Genomic DNA, 18,804 nt, shown 5'->3' with positions numbered 1-18,804 from the left:
GTGAGAGAGAGAGAGAGAGAGAGAGAGAGAGAGAGAGAGAGAGAAAGATTCCTTCTGTAAGTTCTGTTCCTCTAGAGAACCCTGACCACCATGAACATATATTCCCCACATCATGAAACCTTCTGGCTTTGGCCATTTGGTGATAAACAAAGGATAAGAAGACTCTGGTTGTAAGGTTCATAATTGGTGTGCCTCATGTCTCCACCATTGTTTTCCTTGGCCTGCTGAGTCTCCTCGCCAAGGATTTTGCCTTCGATGTGGAAGAACTGAATACAACTTGCCTGCCTGTTTCCTCTCAGGCTCTTATAAAGGAAAAGAATTCCATCTACTCTTTTTCTAAATTGCCTATTTTGCTTAAGGAGAAAAAAAATTAAGATACCACAGCAACCTTCTGACAGGGTTAAACCAGCAAGTTCAAAGGTCTTTTCTTTTATGATACATCAGAAGACAAGAGATTGTCACGTCTAAACTTCACCCTTTGTCTCTTTTCCGCAAGCTAAACCCTTAAGGATACCGCAAAGAAGAGAAGCTCCCCATGTTCAGGCTCAGCCTCCTTCCTACCCAAGCACCACCGCTCACAATCACGGCCTCCTGCAATTTTCACAAGAGTGGAGACACCGGAGCTGAGAGCCTGAAGTGTAGCATTCTGTGACCCCGCCTATGTCCATTTCTTAGACAGACCTCTCCCCTAGCAGGCAGGCCCGTGGGCATCCACTAACGCAGGCAAGGGCTCACTGGCTGCCCTCTCCTGCTGTGGTCAGCGGTGCAGCCCGCATCCTTCTTGCCCTGTTTCTCACCCACAGCTCATTGATCGACCGACTCCTGTCCCTTTCTTTCTCCACCTCTTCCATCTCTGCTCAGTTACCTCATGCCACCAAATACATAACCGAAGTTTGCCTAGTCGATGTCAGCTTCGTTAGTGATTGTGCCGCAATGCACAGCTAAGCCTGTCAGCCCCTTGAGTACCTGAGAGGACCAGGAAGTCCCTTGCAGGAGATCCACAGAGGAATTTTTTTTTTTACTTTCTCATCCCTTCCTAATTGGCTTTTCCTCAACAACCAGCATTTTACACAGACAAAACCCCCTTTGTTTCCACTGCGTGGTTTCGGTTTTAATGAAGAGCTTCACCACAGCCTTGCTTCCTAATGCTTTGGTCTCAGAGATGAAGTATGCCAGTCAGAGTTAAATTGTGACACTATGCCTATAAAAAATTCTACACTTGTGTATATGAACTTAAACTTATAGAATTAAAACCATTTCCAAGTTAAGACTTACCCTTTTGTTCTATTCGGGTTTAAATACTTATTACAATAATTTCTTCTTTGGGCACACTTTTAAAATAGAATTATATGAAGATACAAAGGTATAATCTTAGGTATCACAGTTCTATGTGTATTATCCATACTTAAAAATATATATTATTTTCAGATGAGGAAACAAATTCAGAATAGCTTAGTAACTCACAGCTAATAATTAGGAGAACCTGAATTTACAGTGTGGTTTGTTAGCTACTAGATGCTTCTTTCTCAGCTACCATGCTGTACTCCTTCCCTGAATTGGCTATACCATCCGCACACAGAGGAGAGCTTCCTAATTCGGACCTAAATGGGCCATGACTAAAATCCACAGTTTCATCGCTCTTTGTATTTCCATCATGTTCCCCAAATATTGTTTGGCTAGTACCAGATCTCAGCATCAGAGTAAAGGAGATTGGCAGGTGCTCCAGGGGAAGACTCTTAAATCAGGATTTTAGCAAGTACTGGGCTGTTGTAGAAAGAAAAGCTGGGTCTATCCGAGCCTCTAGCTCTACAGTTAATAATCAGTACCTATTGTACATTCTAAAAAGCTCTCACCTGCCTGAATGGTGCCATGGAATGTGGATTATACACTGCCCAGTTTACTCCACTCCCCGGAGATCTGGGGCTTTCTCTGCTGGCTTTAACACAGTTTGTTAATGCATGTGTGTCGAGGGGAGTATGTTTATTTGTGTGTGTTCAAGTTCACCTGTATGTTCACATTAATGTGAACGATGGAGAACAACCTCGGCTTTCATCCTCAGGAACGTTATATATCTCTTTTTAGATAGGGTCTCTCATGGCCCTGGAACTTACCAATTGAGCAATACTAGATGGCCTGGCCAGCAAGCCCAAGGGATCCTCTTGTCTCCTCCTTCCCAGTGCTGAGGCTACGCTTGTCCCACCATTTCACATGGGTTATGTGGACTGAACTCAGGTGTTCGTACTTACAAAGCCATGACTTATCTAGCTGAGCTAGCCCCCTTAGTTCTCTTTAAAAGTTTGGCTAGCAAGATAGCCACTTACAACAGATGCTTGGAAGTCTACAGCGCAGCAGAAGGGTAGGGGAAATGAAAGTCTCAGATTCAGCTATAGGAACTATTCACCTCGATCTCCCACGTGAAGCCAAGGCTCATCAACTGTCAGCATTGTATTGATTTTTGTCATTCTGTTAATGAGATTCTAGTTCCCCTGGGAAGCAGATTCCTTCCTTTCTACTTTCCCACCTTCAAATTCACCTTCTTGTTCAGGAGAGGCTAGAAATAATTCTGTAGTGTATTTATGACTCTCTTGCAGCTAGCATGCCAGATGCAAATTATGTTCCCTTAATTAGATGTATCTACACAAGGTCCCAAAAGCCAAAGTTTATCTTCCAAATCTTCTTCATCAGGTAACTAAGATCTTTTAAAAAAAATGAGGTAATTTTGTAATAGTATTATTTCAATGTCCATAATCCAAATTCTTAGTTTGAAGGGCTATTGAAGCAACTGGTAGCAGTGGTTATTTACTCTTCCTGAACCCTAACTTCCATCCAAGGGAAGGAAAGGGTTGTCCCAAGCATTTCTTCCTAACAGTGTCCTCAGAAGTCATCAGTTTCCTGCATTGCCCCTGATCTATGCCCTTTGCCGTATAGCCATTACTAACATCTCGGTGTGCTCGGTGTACACGCAGCACTACGCTAAGTCCTTCATATAAATTTACTTATCTAAATATCACAGCACTCCTATCAGGAAGGTATTGGTTAATAGTTTTTCCAGGTGAGTCAAGAAGAGTTCAAGAAACTGACTGTGCAAGATCAGAACAAAGTGATGGGTAACAATAGAGTTGGAATTAAAGCACAGTTGTCTACCTCCCCCCCAAAGTCAGGGTTGTGCCTCTGTACGAGGCAGATTTCAATTCCCATGCATCTTACATTTCTGGAAATATAGACACACACACATCATTCTAAATCACGTCAAGATATATTTAGATAGTGTAGAAATTTTTCTTCTAATTAAATAGAAGCCATTAAGAAAGCCATGCCCAAGCCATACCAAGTCTATTTTTTTTACCATAAAAAATTGAAGAATTAAGATGAATTCCCTTGCCTCTGGAGATGCCAGCGCTAGAGCAGCAGACACATACTTACCAGGAGCTCGGTTAGCAGCGAGGTTGCGGAAATGGCTGCCTTTGATCATTTCCACAGATAATCGCCCTGTTGTGGCATTGTAGGACAGTCCCACCAACAGCTCTGGCACCCCTCCATGAGACAGGGACTGTGTGGATGAAGCACTGTCACTGTGAGACACCACAGATGGGCTAAGCGGAGACTCTCCACTCTGGAGGGGAAGAACACAAAGAGTTCATTGGCCCGTGCTGCGCCCCTCTCTGTGAGAGAAAGCTGATATTATGTTTGGTGAAATTGTGACCCGGTCTTAATGACTGCCAAAGACTACTAATGGGCACTCCGTGTGAATTACAATGTGCTGGGAAAAGCAGCCGTGTATGAGATGGCCTGTGGTACTAGCCGACATATTCATTCCAAGAGTGCTCTCCGTTCAATATTTCCTCTCTAAAGAGAGAACGGACAAAGATGTTATTGCTAGTGTAAATCAAACCTTCAAAGATACATGGGGTGTGAATAATACATTTAATATAGGCCAAGATTCCCTCCTGTGTAATTTGTTCCTGAATGTTTCTGTGGAACCTACCCACTCCAGGCCTGAGCTCTATCTCTGTTCTCTTCACTCTTGATGAATAAGGCAATACAGAAGATGTTTTGTCTCAAAGGTAAAAGAAATGGCCACTGGGTATTGGCCAGTATATGAAACACCTGGTGTCTGGTTCAGCTGCTTAGGAAGTGTATTCCATATAGGAACTTTTGTCTCCTATGGAAAAAAAGCTACACAGGAAGTGAGCACTTGTACTATCTGATATTCGGTAGAGGATCAGATATATGGACTGTGGATCTTGGTGACCTGGGCAGCAGCAGGTGAACCAAGGAGAGAGCCTGGGTTTTTTCTCATGTTTATTCATGTGCACACTTCTGAGTGCCATTGTTATGCACCAGACACATCACAAAGAGAACAAGATAGATGAAGACACTGATTTTCACTAAGGAGCATGAGCAAGCATCAGCCTGGCTAAAGCAAGCCAGCGGTCCCTCTAGCAGACCACTTCCTCTGCAGGACACAAATGTCTTGGGACTTATCTCAGATCTGTATCTGAAATTATTTTCTAAAACTTCCTGCCAGCATCCCAATAGGCAAGAACAATAAAAGGCATCAAATGCTGTGCATGTCCAGGGAAGGCATCATCTTAACCAAATCATGTGTTGTTTCTGTAAGAGCGTCCGAGCTTTCGTGGATCATGATTTGTAAGCAGGATGGCTAGGGGGTTCAATGGGGGCCTTACAGGCTTTGATGCCCAGAAGTTAGAAGTACAACAAAGAAGCCTTTGCATCCTTGGGAAAAAGGGTGCCCATCCTTGTACCTCTACAGAAACCTCTACTGTGGTGCCTCTCATAGGACTGCTTCCCTACCCCTAAAAGTTCTTAAATCCGTGCCCATTACTTAGTAGCCCCTCCTGCATAGATGCATATCTGGCATATAACCATGCTCAATAGTAGATAATAAGTGAGATGATTTCCTTCTTTAGACTGGCTCCTTCTCCCCATCAGCCTGTGCCCCCAATCCAGAGTCTGGCACTGACAAGAACGGGTGTGGCCATACTCATGCCTGGACCTCACAGTGCAGGGTCTCTTTTTGACTCCTCTCTGAATTCTGTTCTGTATGATTTCATGATTTGAAGTAAAGGAAGGATTTGGGTAGGCATGAGACATGATCTGGCTTGTGCTTTCTTGAGCTTATTCTAACCCTTGTGTCAGAAAACAGCAGAGATTTAGAGGTCACCAGCGGGGGACTATTCCACTAGCCCACCAGAGAGCCAGGCTCTGCTCATATCTAAAGAGAAAGCACAGCTTTCAGAGGTCATGGGTGAGCGCTACAGTTTTGGAGCTGGCTATTGGAAAGGCGAGCTTGCCAGCAGGCGGGTCTCAGAAGACAGTAGGTGGCATAGATTTAGAGAGGCAAAAATGAGGGTTTCCAGTATAAAGATGTTCAGGCAGAATTAGACCTTCAGACGGATGGGCCTTCCTGGAACGCTTTTTTTTTTTCCTCCACAATGCCTGTGTGTGCCTCCCTTAGTCTTGAAAATCCACCCACGCATGTCACCAGTGTTGTTCCCTCAATTGTTTGAGCTATGTGGGTTCCTTTCGAGGTTTTTATTTTTTCACTGTCTCAAAAGAACCCTCTCCTGGCCACTCAAAGCCAGCCCTAGCCTGTGGAGCTCTGTTTACCAAGACCTGCCTGTCAACACCCTCCTCCACTAGACTAAGGGATAATAGCTGTCTCCTTGCTTCAGTAAGCTATTTGGCTTATGTAGCACATGCCAGGAAACATCTCCGGATGGATGACTGATTGGTTGACTAACCACAACTGCCTGTTCTTTCTACACAGTTTTGTAGAAGGAGCTCTTCACATCGCATGACAGATAACCCAAAGCAGCAGTGGGGCCGTCCACCTCTCAGACAAGAGAAGCCCTTGGGAGTAAGACACACGGTAGGAGACCAGTCATAAGGATGGAAGGTCTCGGAAGTGTCAGGCATTCGGGGTTGCTGTTGTAGGATGCTCTTGAGTGCTTGTTGAAAGCCTTGCCTCAACAAGTTCAGGCATACACACCTGTAATTCTGGCACTTGGGAAGGTGCGGCAAGAGAATCCTGGATTGGAGGGAATCCTGGGCTACAGATGAGTTTGAGGCCAGCCTGGGCTGCATAGTAAGACTCTTGTTTCAAGAAAACAACAGCAAAAGAGCACCATGTCTGAGAATTATTATAATGTACCCTGGGAATGGGAGGAGTAGGGATGCTTATCCATGAAGTCAAAAGCCTCTCCCTGGCTTCCCATGCCTTCTACTGTGCTGCCACTAGCATTTCCAAGAATGGGTGGAGAATATATCCATCAAGGTACCAGATGACAGGCTTGGAAGACCCAGTGTGCCTGAAGCACAAACGTGGCTTGCTAACAAGGAGGAGAGCCAAATGTAAAATTAAATTAACATCTATGAATCCACAAGCTGAACATTGTAAATCAAGGGCAGGCAACCCCAGGTCTTTGAACACATCAGACCAGCAGTAGCACCAGTTAATATACTCACACTTATATTACTTCTTGGCTCCAGAACCAGAGTCACTTTCATTTCCCCTTCTGGGTGCAAGTGGCTGAGACAGAACAGCTTCTCTCCCATCATCCTCTCTCGGGTCATCTTACGGGCAGCATAGAGGCGGAATCGGACGGCACAGGCAGCCACATCCCTGGGCTCCAGCTTGGCGAAGGTGACCTTCTCTTTGAAGACGGGATTGGGCCCTCTCTGGATGTTAGTCTTGCCCCTCTGTTTCTTACTGGGCAGGAGCACTACATGGACTTGCCAGGAGTTGACACCACTCCGGTCCTTATCTGGAAGGCCCTGTGCTCTCACAATGGTCACGGTGAGCTTCTGGGTTACGGCTCTATATTCAAAGACGATATCTAGGTAACCGCATTTTGAGATAGGCTCCAAGAGCTTGGGTGGCACCTGCAGGCTGGTCCCATCCTGCTGCTGTTACAAGCAGAGGGGAAAACCAAAATATGAGGACAGGAAATGGTGATGTCTTATAGCATGTTAGCAGGTCGCTGCCCCTCGGAGCTTCCTTGCCTCCCAAGCTTTCTGACTTCCAACACATGGCCTTCTTCTGTGTTAGGAAAGGTCTGAGTGCTAAGCCCCTCTATCCAAACTATGACTTCATGGAGAACACAGTGCCTGGCATAGGGTAAGTTTTTGAGGATGTTTCTTTTTTTAAATAAATGAATGAGACACATCTTTCAAGTTGCATTAATGTGCACTGCCTCACGAAAAAGTACAAGTGCCCGCTATGGTTGAAGCCAACTGAGATATGAAGTCCCTAATTAAGTCAACTACCAACTGTGTAAATGCCAACAGGCAACTTTTGAGTCCCAGGGAGTAATTGCTAAGCCTGGAACTGCTGTCTGCGAATCAGAAACTTCCCATGGGCAAACATCCCAGTTGGGGGGCAGGGTGGGGCCTCAAACAACTGATCTTTCAGTGTGTTTTCAAATTTCCTGAGAGAAAAGACTAACAGCTGAGCTTCTCCCCTAATGGCCAGCTGAGTCACTCAAGGACCCTCATTAAGTCAAGGGCTGGGGCCAGAGATTGCATTTCTGAGATGCTTGCCAGGGATGCTGGCCACAGCGAGACCAGTCTAAGCAGATCATTCAAAGGAAAGGCAAAAGAGATCAGTCACAGCAGTCAGCAGAAAGCACTCCTGGAGCCAGGAAACCTGGGTTAAAATGCTAACTCTGTCACTGGTTCTGTTGGGTCCTGGCCAAACTGAAGAGTGTACATTAGTATATGCCTACATAAGAATGTAGGGTTGGGAAGTTTTAGAAAAAATGAAAATTCCTCTTCCCACCAGACTCTGTATCTATTCCCTACAGTGGCATGGAGTTACCTCTTTTCAAGGATGCTTCTTTCGTTACAGAATGCCACTCTTGGCTGTCAATTTGCACGTAGCTATTCATATCTGATGCCCTTACTGGAAAACTAAACTGAACACAATTTACTGTAATGACCACAACACCAACAAATCACTACATCAATATATTTTTTTTAAATTTTTCCCTGAGGGCCCGAGTCTTACCTATAACTAAAGGGGTGTCACTGTGAACCCATTCTTAAAGTAAATAAGTTCTTTATCTATGGAATTGAACTCTAGATGTTGGTTGCTAATTCAGAGCCTGCTTCAAAAACTTACAATAAAGTACCTCAATATGCACATTCATCCACAGAACATAGGGGAAGCACACGGGGCTGTAGAACCAAACGTTCTTTACATGTCAGGTCTTTAGATATTTATAAGCTCCATAACACGGGGCAAATCACCTAATACTTTACATTATTTTTCTTCAGTAGTAAAATAAGGATGATACTCACTACATAGGGATGCTGTGCACTTGACATATCGGAGACATCTAATAAATGCCCTTCCTTTTTAAGATTCAAATTACCCTGCCAAGAAAATTCAGCTTTCTTGAAAAATAAGCGAAGCTTCTTCTATCCTTTCCCCTGCGCATGCAATCATGCATGAGCCTTTCTATTCAGAGGTACTCTGTTTCAAGTGATAGCAGTCGTTGCTATAGAGACTTCTGAATACAACCGACTAGTGTATATATAATATTAGAAGCGAGTCTCCAAGGAGTTAGGCTAACTGAAAAACCAAGGCAGAATCTTTTCTTAAGCTCCTGTCTCCCCTTAAAACTCCTATCTAGTTTAACGTACTCTTGATCATCTACATGGCTTGCCTAGATGCAAATCATAATAGTTAGCCTCTTTTAAGTTCTTAATGTCGGGTACCACATCAACTCTGCGATAGACTTTAAAAGGCAGTTCTTGCACACCTCAACTCCCCTTGAACTCAAATCTTGTTCCATTTTCCTCTACAGGCACAGCATACCTGGGCTCTAAGAAACTGAAGCCTGGCACAGCCCAGCAAGCTCTTAGCTTCTTTTCATAAAATATAACGCTCAGTTCTCATCATTGGTCCATTGGTACCAAAACTTAGAAAGTATTCTGGTTCCCACCATGTTTCAAAATGCCAGCATGTACCCTCATTAATACTCCATGCAATAAACTTTTTCCCATTGGCAAGATGACTAGAGAGCAGGTTATAATTTCATGAAGTATGTCCCACGAGATAAAGCGACTGGTAAAACTGGGTGGTGGCCAACTCAATGGCACATTTTCATCCATAACCTTTTTCTTTCTTCCCTCCCCCTCATTCCCTCATCTATTGAGAATGCACTCAATAGCAAGGTAGGGAACAAAAGCCTTTACCTTTGGCTCTGTCTTACTGGGGAACCCAACTAGGAAACACTGTGCTTTCTGATGCTAATATCTGCCTAATAAGCTGTTATTTTAGCATCTTCATTTCATGGGAAAGGAAACCAAAGCTAAAATGGGCTCTGTGTCTAATACCCTTCCAATCCCAGGGTCACAGCACACCTTACCTAGTATTGAATAGTCAAAATCTCAAGCCGCATGACCTACTTCTTGCTGCCAAACTTTTCACTGTAGATGCTCCTATGTGCATTTGGTGTGTGAGATGAGGATGGAAGGCAGCAGGGATGGAAGCTGGATGACAGTACTATAATGGCCTGACATTCTATTTCAGGTCTCTGCTCTTGACATTAGGCAGGAGTCACTGGCTTCATCATCTACTCCCATGCCAAGGTAAAAGGCCCTGGTGGTAAGGATCTCCCCGCACATCCATCAAGTTATCCATGATACTCCCTGCACTTGCAGGCATCTGAGGAGTCTTGGGCAGAGCTCTGCTACAACTGCTCTGAGAACGCTGGGCGAAGCACAGCCCTGGGCAGCAGCTGGGCTCCCAGTGGGCCAATCCCAGGTATTGCCCATGAAAACTGGGCTTCGCGGCCTCTCCCTGGGTTGATTTGAGACAGAGATTTGTGGAGGTTTGTATTTTCATAGCAATTAATTATTTCAACACACATTACCTATCACTGGGCCACCAAAGGAGCTCCTTGTATGGGTACTGTTAATACTGCTAATCTGTTTGACCTTCCTGCAAGGTAAAACTCTCTTCCTTCTTATCCCCATTTGGCAGATTTTAATTAACTTCTCAAGGCCAACCAATTAATCAGTGGAAAGCAGAGAAGAAAAGTGGGACACCTGGCTCTCTCTGTACGTTTGAAATTGCCAGCTACCTTCCCATCATTTTTTTCCTACCAAGCCCTAGGTCTGCGGGAGAAAGTCAATGGTCTTTGCCAGCTGCGGGTAAACTAGAAAATCCATGATCATAACAGGTAGCCACACCGCGTGAGTGCTTTCCTTCTGAGATGAAATAAATGATTCCTTGAGCTCCCCTGTCCTGATTTTCCCCCTTAAGGTGGAAATGCTTGCATCAAACTGTCAAAACCCCCGTAAGTTTAAAGATTTTCTGTCAAACTGAAAAGGCTTCCTGTTTTAGTAAGATAGTGTTGATGTCATCTTGTGGCCCAAAGTAAATGGATCCACGATACGTTCTGGATGCCAGATACACCAGGGAAGACAAGGTTCTTAACACAGCTAAGAGACAAATAAATCAATGCTTAAGAGGCAAGCTACGCCTGCAGAGCAGCCAGTTACGGGAACTGCCTGGGCTGGATCTGAAGTTCTACAGTAGGAGCACCAAATTACAGTTTTTGTCTCAAAATAGATAGGAGGTTGAATGGCGCGCACGGAGCTGTCTGGGTATTTTTGGAGTCTGAGAACATTCAGCACCCTCAGCATAAGTCATCCATTAAAGCACCAGGAGGCAGGGAACTGGGAGGTTACGTGGAGAAGGCAAGCCCAAGCCTAATGGCACCGTTATCAGGGAGACAGAGTTATCAGCGGGCAGGTAAATAGTTCTGGCTTGTTTTTTGCAGCGAGGGAGACAAAGGGAATATTTTTAAATACTGTGTGGGATTCGATTTGACGCTGAGCAGTGACACCATGGAGAGCAGACTTGCATTTTGTTTCTGTCTTTTTTTTTTTTTTTTTTTGGTTTTAACAAAACTGGGGAAAGCCAGTGGCTGTGGGTGCCTGTGTGGTAAGGATAGGCTCTAACAAACCATAAACCAGGTATCTTTCCATTTCTGGCTCTCAGCAGAAACAGCCTCACAGAGGCGCCAGGACACGCATGCAATCATGTGCACACAGGAATTCTTACACACATCCTACTTCTTCCTACTAACATGAGAACAGCAAGGCTTTGGAACATGATCTTCTACAATTTTCTTTTGCATTTCTTTAAGCATTTATTCATGGTGAACTTTGGGTTCTTCTAGAGAGATTCACCCCACCACCACCACCACACACTTATTTCCTCTGTCGTAATCAATTCATTCTATACTTGCAATCATATGGGTCATATGAATATTGACTACTCAATGTTTATCTAAATTGATTTCAAATTAGATATTAAATACCACTAGCTAATGCTTCTTAGTATCAGGGAATCATAGAATGTGTGGAGCTCACAAAGAACAATCAGAAATGCCTAGGAGATAAAACAATGTTTGTAAAACCCCTTACTGTAGTAGCTGGGGTCCCTCTCCATCATGGCTGCCATTGTTGTCATGATTAGTCCTACTCAGACATAATAGACAAGCTTTAATTGAAAGATAGATTCATAAGTTGCATCTTCCATCAAATGTTTATTACAAAAAGCATTATCAATGGCCAGAGAATTTTTACCTTCATTGCTACCTCCCAGACCTTCAGCTCAACTCAAATCTACAACGATCCTTATTACAATTTCATGTGGACTTTCATTTTGAGGGACATTTACTTTAGTAAATTATCTAGTAATTTTTATTTTAGCAACCAAAGCTGAAGATTTGGGGTGAAATAGAACATCATCCACTTTTCCACAAAGGAAAGCAATCAGGCCCTCCAAAGATCTGCAAGCCCCTTTGTATGAGAACAACCCCATGAAAGCTTATTCCCTGACAGCTCTTCTCCATTCTGCCAACCATATTATTTTTCTCCTTCCATTTTGAAAGAATGTATCTGTGATTCTTTTATTACCATTCACAGAGACTCTGGTCGCCTAGGCAAATAGGTTTTCTAAGCAGGCAATACTTCCTGTCTGGAGATATCCGATGGGGTAGGGAGGAAAGGAGTGAGTGCATGGTACTGAAACAAAGGATAGAAAAAACTTGCCAAAAAAGGAAAGAAAGCCAACAACTCGCCTCTGAACTCCACACAGAGGAGCTGTGAGTGGCATAGGAATCTTCAAAGCCCCGATTAGTAAACACGGTCTCCGCCTCCAGGATGCTCTCCACACAAGGACGACTGAGGCTTCGGACCACGCCAGTCTCTTGATGACAAGGACCATGGTGTCTGCTGTCTCTGCTCTCACAGGGAGACTGTGAGAGGGTAGTGATGGGCTGATCTTCGTAAGACAGAATCTCAGAATAACTGAGTTGGCTGGTTCCATCCAAATCTAAATTTGTAATAAAAAACCATTTCAAATACATTATATTTCATATCTTTTGAGCTAGAGAAATTGAACAATAGTAGCTACAACAGTCAAGACTACAGCAACAAAACGTATAATAATAACATCCACAAAGACAATACTGCCCACATGATGGATAAGCGTTGTCCCTGTACTCAAAAAGACTACTAGCTTATTATGTGAAATAAGTAAGCTTAATACTTTATGCATGTGTGTTTGTCTGTTTGTGTTTGCTGGTGGGCATGCATGTGTGGCCATGCATGTGGAAGCTGAAGGACAACATCAGGTGTCATTGTTAGGAATGCAATCCACCTTTTTTAAGACAAGGTTTCTCATTGGCCAAGAGACCACCAATTCAGTTACACTGGTTGACCCATCCCTAGAATAACAAACATACAACACCACACTGCACTTTCTTATGTGGGAACTGGACATTGGACACAGGTCTCTGTTCTTACAAAGCAAGTTCTTTATAACCTGAGACACCCCCACAGCCCTGGTTTAATACTTCTTACTCCTTAATATTATGAATATAAAGAATGGCTATGGCAGATGGTGGTGGTACACATCTTTAATCCCAGCACTCAGAAGGCAGAGGCAGGCGGATCTCTGTGAGTTCAAGGCCAACCTGGTCTACAGAGTGAGTGCCAGGACAGTCAAGACTATACAGAGAATCCCTGTCTTGAATCCCCCCCCCAAACAAACAAATAAATAAATAAATAAGAAAGGTAAAAGTATTAAACCAAGTCTTGGAATGTCTGAGTTGATAAAACACTTGCTTTGTAAGTGCAGGGACCTAGGTCCAATGTCCAGTACCCATATAAGGAACTTAGTGCTTTTCTTTCTCATCCTCTCTCCCATTGCCTCCAATCCTCCTTGTCTTTCCTTTCCTCCCCCATATGTCTCAAAATCCTATCCATCTGATTTTATACCTTTAGTGTCAGCAGACAAAGCAAACCCGACAGGTTTCTCCCAAACAGTGCTTCCAGCCCTGGCATCCCCACCCCAGGTAAGATGTCTAACCTCTTTAGCCCCCAGTCCTTCTCAATACTCCACAAACATGAGAAGCATAAACACAGTGAGCGGGGCAGTATACTGGATGGTTTTGTGTTAACTTGGCACAAGCTAGAGTCGTCAGAGGAAGAAGCCTCAGTTGAGGAAATGCCTCCATGAGATCCATCTAGAAGGCCTTTTCTCAATTACTGATCAATGAGGGGAGGGCCCAGTCCATGGCAGTACTACCATCCCTGGGCTCATGATCCTGGGTTCTATAAGAAGGTGGGCTGAGCAAGCCACGTAAAGCAAGCCAGTGAGCAGACCCTCCATGGTCTCTGTACCAGCTCCTGCTTCCAGGATCCTGACCTGTTTGAGTTCCTGCCCTGACTTCCTTCAGTGATGAACAGCAAGGCAGAGGTGTATGCCTAACAAACCCTTCCCTCCCCAACTTGCATTTTGGTCCTGGTGTTTTGTCAGAGCAACAGAAACCCTAACTGAGACAGGCAGCCAACAGGCAACCTAATTCAGCTCTTATGTGCCCTTGCAGTTGCTCAGATGAGATGTACAGCATCTGCTCCAAGAAGACATCAGCACACACAGTCTGTCTGCTGCAACATTTCCACTAAGCCTTTTGAATGACTTTCCAAAGTAGTCATGTAGTACCTACTGAAGCAGTCAGGTAGAAAATCATGTGGAATCTTGGTGACAGTAATGAACTAGGGTATATAGGGTTGATACATTGATTCAAGCGCAAAATACATGATGTGGGGCTTGGAAATGGCTCAGAGGCTTAAGCACTTGTCATGAAATCATAAGTATAGGAGTTGTAATGCCCAGAACCCACGTAAATGTTAGGTGGGCAGGATGGCACATCTGTAATTCCAGTGTCAAAGTGGCAGAGACGAGGGATTCCCAGAACAAATTGGCTGGCTAGACTAAGCTTAGTAGCAAATTCTGAGTTTGACTGACTGACCCTGACTCAATGACTACAGTAGAGAATGATCAGGAAGTCTCTCAACATCAGCCTCGAGCCTGTACATACATGTCCATACACAGGCACAGACACACACACACACAAATATATTACATATAATATATAAACTATAATCATAAATATAAAATATATAAGGTATAATTAATATATATTCCTTCTCATGTATATTTTTAAAAAATACGATTCATGGAGACCAAATTAGCACAACTTTGGACTCTGGATTCCTAGTTTTTCAACACCACACCAGTCACTGAAAAAATTCCTCTCTCTATTGTGTTATTCTTAAATATTCAGTCCAGGCTCCTAGGAAACGCTTTCACAGGATGCCACAAAAAATGCTAGATTCATACTTTCAGTAGTTTGGCAAAAGACACTTTTTTAAATGCCACAGCAAAACGACAGAATGAGGGAAACTTCTCATGCAAAAAACCTACAACAATAAAGCAGGATTTTCTCCTAAGTCTCTAATTAGCACACCCATTCCTCACAAACATGAACAGTGAGATGTCCTATTAAACAGTGAACCATCTATCAATGTGTGCAGCACCCAGCAGGACTTCAGCACAAAACCTAACTTTGCCAAGAAATTATCCCTATAAAATTGTCTCGTGACTTTAACTCCTATGGCGTTAATACCTAGATCAGTAATGTGGGACTTTCAACAGCTGCATTAAGGCTTGAAACATTATTCATAACTGAAAAAATAGAACTGTATTAATGTAACAAAGCACTTGCCATGACAGACAAGCAAGGGATGAATTAGAACATCAAGTCTGGTCTACAAGTCAAGTAGCAACAAGAAGGAAAGGAAATGGTAGGTCACCTTTCTACACAACAGAAAGGTTCCCTTGCCTTTAAATGACAGAGGTCACACCACCTTAAACACATATGTAAAGGTAATAGCCTATTGTCACAGAAATAGATCCTGGATTCTTAGAAATTATATGACATAATTGTGTGGCATCAACTAAATTGATGTGATTAGATACAGTATTCAAGTTGTTTGATTTATGAGTGAGTCACTTTAATGGAAAACTCTATTATCCAGTTACTGTCTACCATACTCTATATCTCGCCATATATAAAGATTTCCACTTACTATCCACAGTGGTCCATCTGTATGAAATTTTCACTGGGTTATGGATGCCAATCATTCAAACACTAATAGGAATTGATGGGACATTATTTTGCAGGTGATTGAAGCAGGAGACAATCAGTTAGTTAAAAGAGAACTGAGGCTTCCCTGGAGAATTGTATCTAAGAATGGAAGATCCAGCTCATATCTGAGAGCCTACAACTACTTCCTCACAGCCTACTCCAGGGAGGCCAAAGCTGGAGATTTCTGTATCTGCCCAGTGTGATCAGATCAGCTAATTTTTTGAAAGAAAACTCTTAAAATACACACACGTGTGTGTGTGTGTGTGTGTGTGTGTGTGTGTGTGTGTGTGTGTGTGTGTCTGGTTGGTACATCATCCCAAACAAAACTGGCTACAGACATCAGAGACATGAGTTGTTTTTAGTGATATAAAAAACACAATATCTATCTTTTATAAAACATCTCAGTGGGTATACCCAAGTTTTTGACATTGTTGTTATCTACAAATTTGACACTCAGAAAGTCCACAGTAGCATTATGAATATTTTCATGTCTCATAATGTTTTAAATAAGTTAATTATTTTGCATTTGGGGTATATTTGTAACTCTCCTGGATCACATGTAGCCCACGGGCTGCAGTTAGAGATGCTGATAACAAGCAGCTACTTTTAATTAGCTTTAAGGTGACTACTCAAAACAAACCAAAAAAGCACACCCAACAAGTCAACAATTAAGCTTTAGGCTCACACTCTGCCTGGAACTCAAGCTTTCTGTTACAAGAAAAAAGAACTCATGAACTTTCCAGGTAAATAGACGAAACTAGAGAAGATATTATTGAGAGGTAACCTAAGCTCAAAAGACAAACACTGCATGTTCTCTTTTATTGGTGGCTCCTAACTCCAAATCTTGAGATATAAGCATATAGTAGTATACTATACACTATTATAAGGTAGTAACCACAGAAACCAGGAAAGAAAAATGGGATCACTGCCAGGATATGGCATGTGGGAAGCAATAGAGAAGGGAATAGCATAGCACACGTGACATAATCAGGAAAATGGGCAAAGTGGGGGTTAGGGAAAGGAAGGGAGGTAAATACAGAAGGAGATGGGAGGGAGGTCAAGGGGAATGGCCTGATAGGGGATATGGGGGAGGAGGGACTCTGGAAGAGGGAGGGAAGTAAATGCAGGAAAAAGAGAAATCAGCACATACTGGGCAAGAGTGCTGTAAAGTGCCATCTTCTGGCCATACCATGGCCACTGTACTCAGGCACTCAGCATCAGAGGCTACCTGCACAAGACCTGAACAAGATCAAGCCAGTTAACATTGGAGCATGGATAGGAAAGGGGTCTGAGAGGCTTCATTCCTAGTTAAGGAGCTAGCGCAGGTGATGGCCGCTGGGGGAAGGGGAGTCATTGTTCACTGAGCCTCTGTAGATTACCCATGCTCCCATGAATGGCCTTACCATCACGTTTGTGTGTGCAGCACTAGTTGGGCTCAGTTGGTTTGAAAGGGAAAAAAAAGAGGATATAAGGCTGGTGTAGTTGTTGGAGCATAGGAGTTGAAGGTGTGTGTGAGATCAAAATCTACTGTATACATTTATAAGATTCTCAACGAATATATTATTTAGTGAAAGAATGAGTTGGCAACAGTGTAAAGCATAGGGTAAGATACCTGCAACTCATCCCAAATAAAGATTTCACTTGGATTTTGAACATTTAATTTTGTTGTCCAACATTTTAATGCACTTTTAAACAGGAAAAAAAAATGGTCTACAATTAAACTGAATCTAAGTAAAAATAAAATAGCTAAACAGAAAGGAGGTGAACTATAAAGGAAAATTTATTCTTTAAGTAATTCCACTGGCGTGATGATGAATAAAAGGAAATGGCAGGAAAAATAAGCAATGCAAACATTAATCTTCCCACAGCCTTGATGGCCTCAAATTTAGCGTGCAGCTATTTCTATAAAACCCTTTGGATTTTCCTCAGAGTTTACAGTAATTCATCCAATGTGGTAGACTCTGTCCTCTGTCCAATAGAGAGAATTTTATCTTTTCTATCACTACCTGTCAAAAATTCAGAATTACTAGTTCTGACAAGGATAAGTTACCGTGGATTCCAGGAAGGTAAGGCTGGGTGGCTGGCTCCATTCTCTGAGCCTTCGCCAGTTATATAAATCAGACCCGAGACGCCCGGGCTTCTGGGAAATGGGGCCATTAGCTTTAGAATTAAACAAGCGACTCCCAGGGAATCAACTACTATTAACTTTCATTAGCCAGCATTTGCCTACTTGGTGGAAAGAAAGCAAGGCAGAGTGGAACACTAGGGAACAGGAAAGAGTCGGGGAGGGAGGGCCGAGGGTCTGCAGCCATTTATGTTGTGGTTTGCTAAAATAGGTCCTGTTGAGCTGTGTCAATAAGTCTAACTGCATGATGAGTAGCAAGCTTTTCCTGCCCTGCAAACAGGGTCCTGTTGGCTAGTTGAGCCTTTGTTCTTTTTCTGCTAATCCTAGTTTCATTGCCTAATCAAAGTCTCTAAATTACGGTTTCTCAGTTCCTCTTTCTCAAGTTAACGTGAAAGATGTACTATGATGTCCCCATCACTGTGGCTGCCAAGCTTCCCATGAGAGAAAGAAGGCTGGAGGCTGCAGATCACTGTAGGCATAGAGGAAGCTGGATGGGGCCCATTCTCTCTAGCCTTTTATCAACTGCCTTTCCCAGATTCTTCTCCGGTTCAGCATCTATCTCTTTTCGGGACTCCAGGCATCAAGAGGATGAGAAGCATGGAGAAATGCTATACTATTCTTTGTGGACTCTTTCCCATTCCATGGTTTCTTTTCTTTTCCCTCTCTGGACTTTACAAGCACAAGTATTTAAATTACCCACCATTATTCTCAGCGCTGGCCAGCCCTTGCCTAGATGGAGAGAAACAAGCTGAATTGAATACCTTCACTAGCAGACACTTCAGCACTGTCTTGTCGGTGCACGGACAGCAAATGGTTGCATTTTGTTTTTGGCTCCAACTCTGTGGTCTTTCCCTTTTCAGGTGCTCCTGTACGAAAACTCTGGGATCGGGACACAGAGATCTCAAACTGCTTGGTCACATCTTCGTCACTCTCAGAAGATGTGGACGGCTCCTCGTCATCCCCAAAGCTGTTAGCTGGAAATAAACAAGAGTCATGAGTCTCCTGTGTGCCCTGTGATCCAACCCAGAGATGGACAAACCAGGAAAAGGAGAAAGAAGTGTGGTGGTTAGCCTGGGTGGAACAAGTTCAAACTGGATAGAAAGGATTTAAAGCACTCTTAAAACAACTCTTCCCACCAAA

General features: G+C 43.3%; 1 protein-coding gene across 3 annotated transcripts in view; it reads right to left on the bottom strand.

Annotated features, from left to right (window-relative positions):
• Syt16 (synaptotagmin 16) overlaps window positions 1–18,804 on the bottom strand; it is a 264,439-nt gene that overhangs the window by 15,003 nt on the left and 230,632 nt on the right. For 2 of the 3 annotated variants that reach the window (XM_026779436.1, XM_005343210.3), the window contains exons 3-6: window positions 18,426–18,638; window positions 12,123–12,376; window positions 6,490–6,930; window positions 3,424–3,613 (exon numbers count right to left, since the gene is read on the bottom strand). In XM_026779436.1, the coding sequence (XP_026635237.1) occupies window positions 3,424–3,613; window positions 6,490–6,930; window positions 12,123–12,376; window positions 18,426–18,638 (1,098 nt within the window). The remainder of the gene's footprint in view (window positions 1–3,423; window positions 3,614–6,489; window positions 6,931–12,122; window positions 12,377–18,425; window positions 18,639–18,804) is intronic. The other variant, XM_026779434.1, reaches the window with a different exon arrangement.

Source organism: Microtus ochrogaster, chromosome 1, assembly GCF_000317375.1.
Source record: "Microtus ochrogaster isolate Prairie Vole_2 chromosome 1, MicOch1.0, whole genome shotgun sequence".
Classification (NCBI taxonomy): domain Eukaryota; kingdom Metazoa; phylum Chordata; class Mammalia; order Rodentia; family Cricetidae; genus Microtus; species Microtus ochrogaster.
Note: the sequence above shows the minus strand (reverse complement) of the source record. Positions and strands in the feature narration are given on the sequence as shown.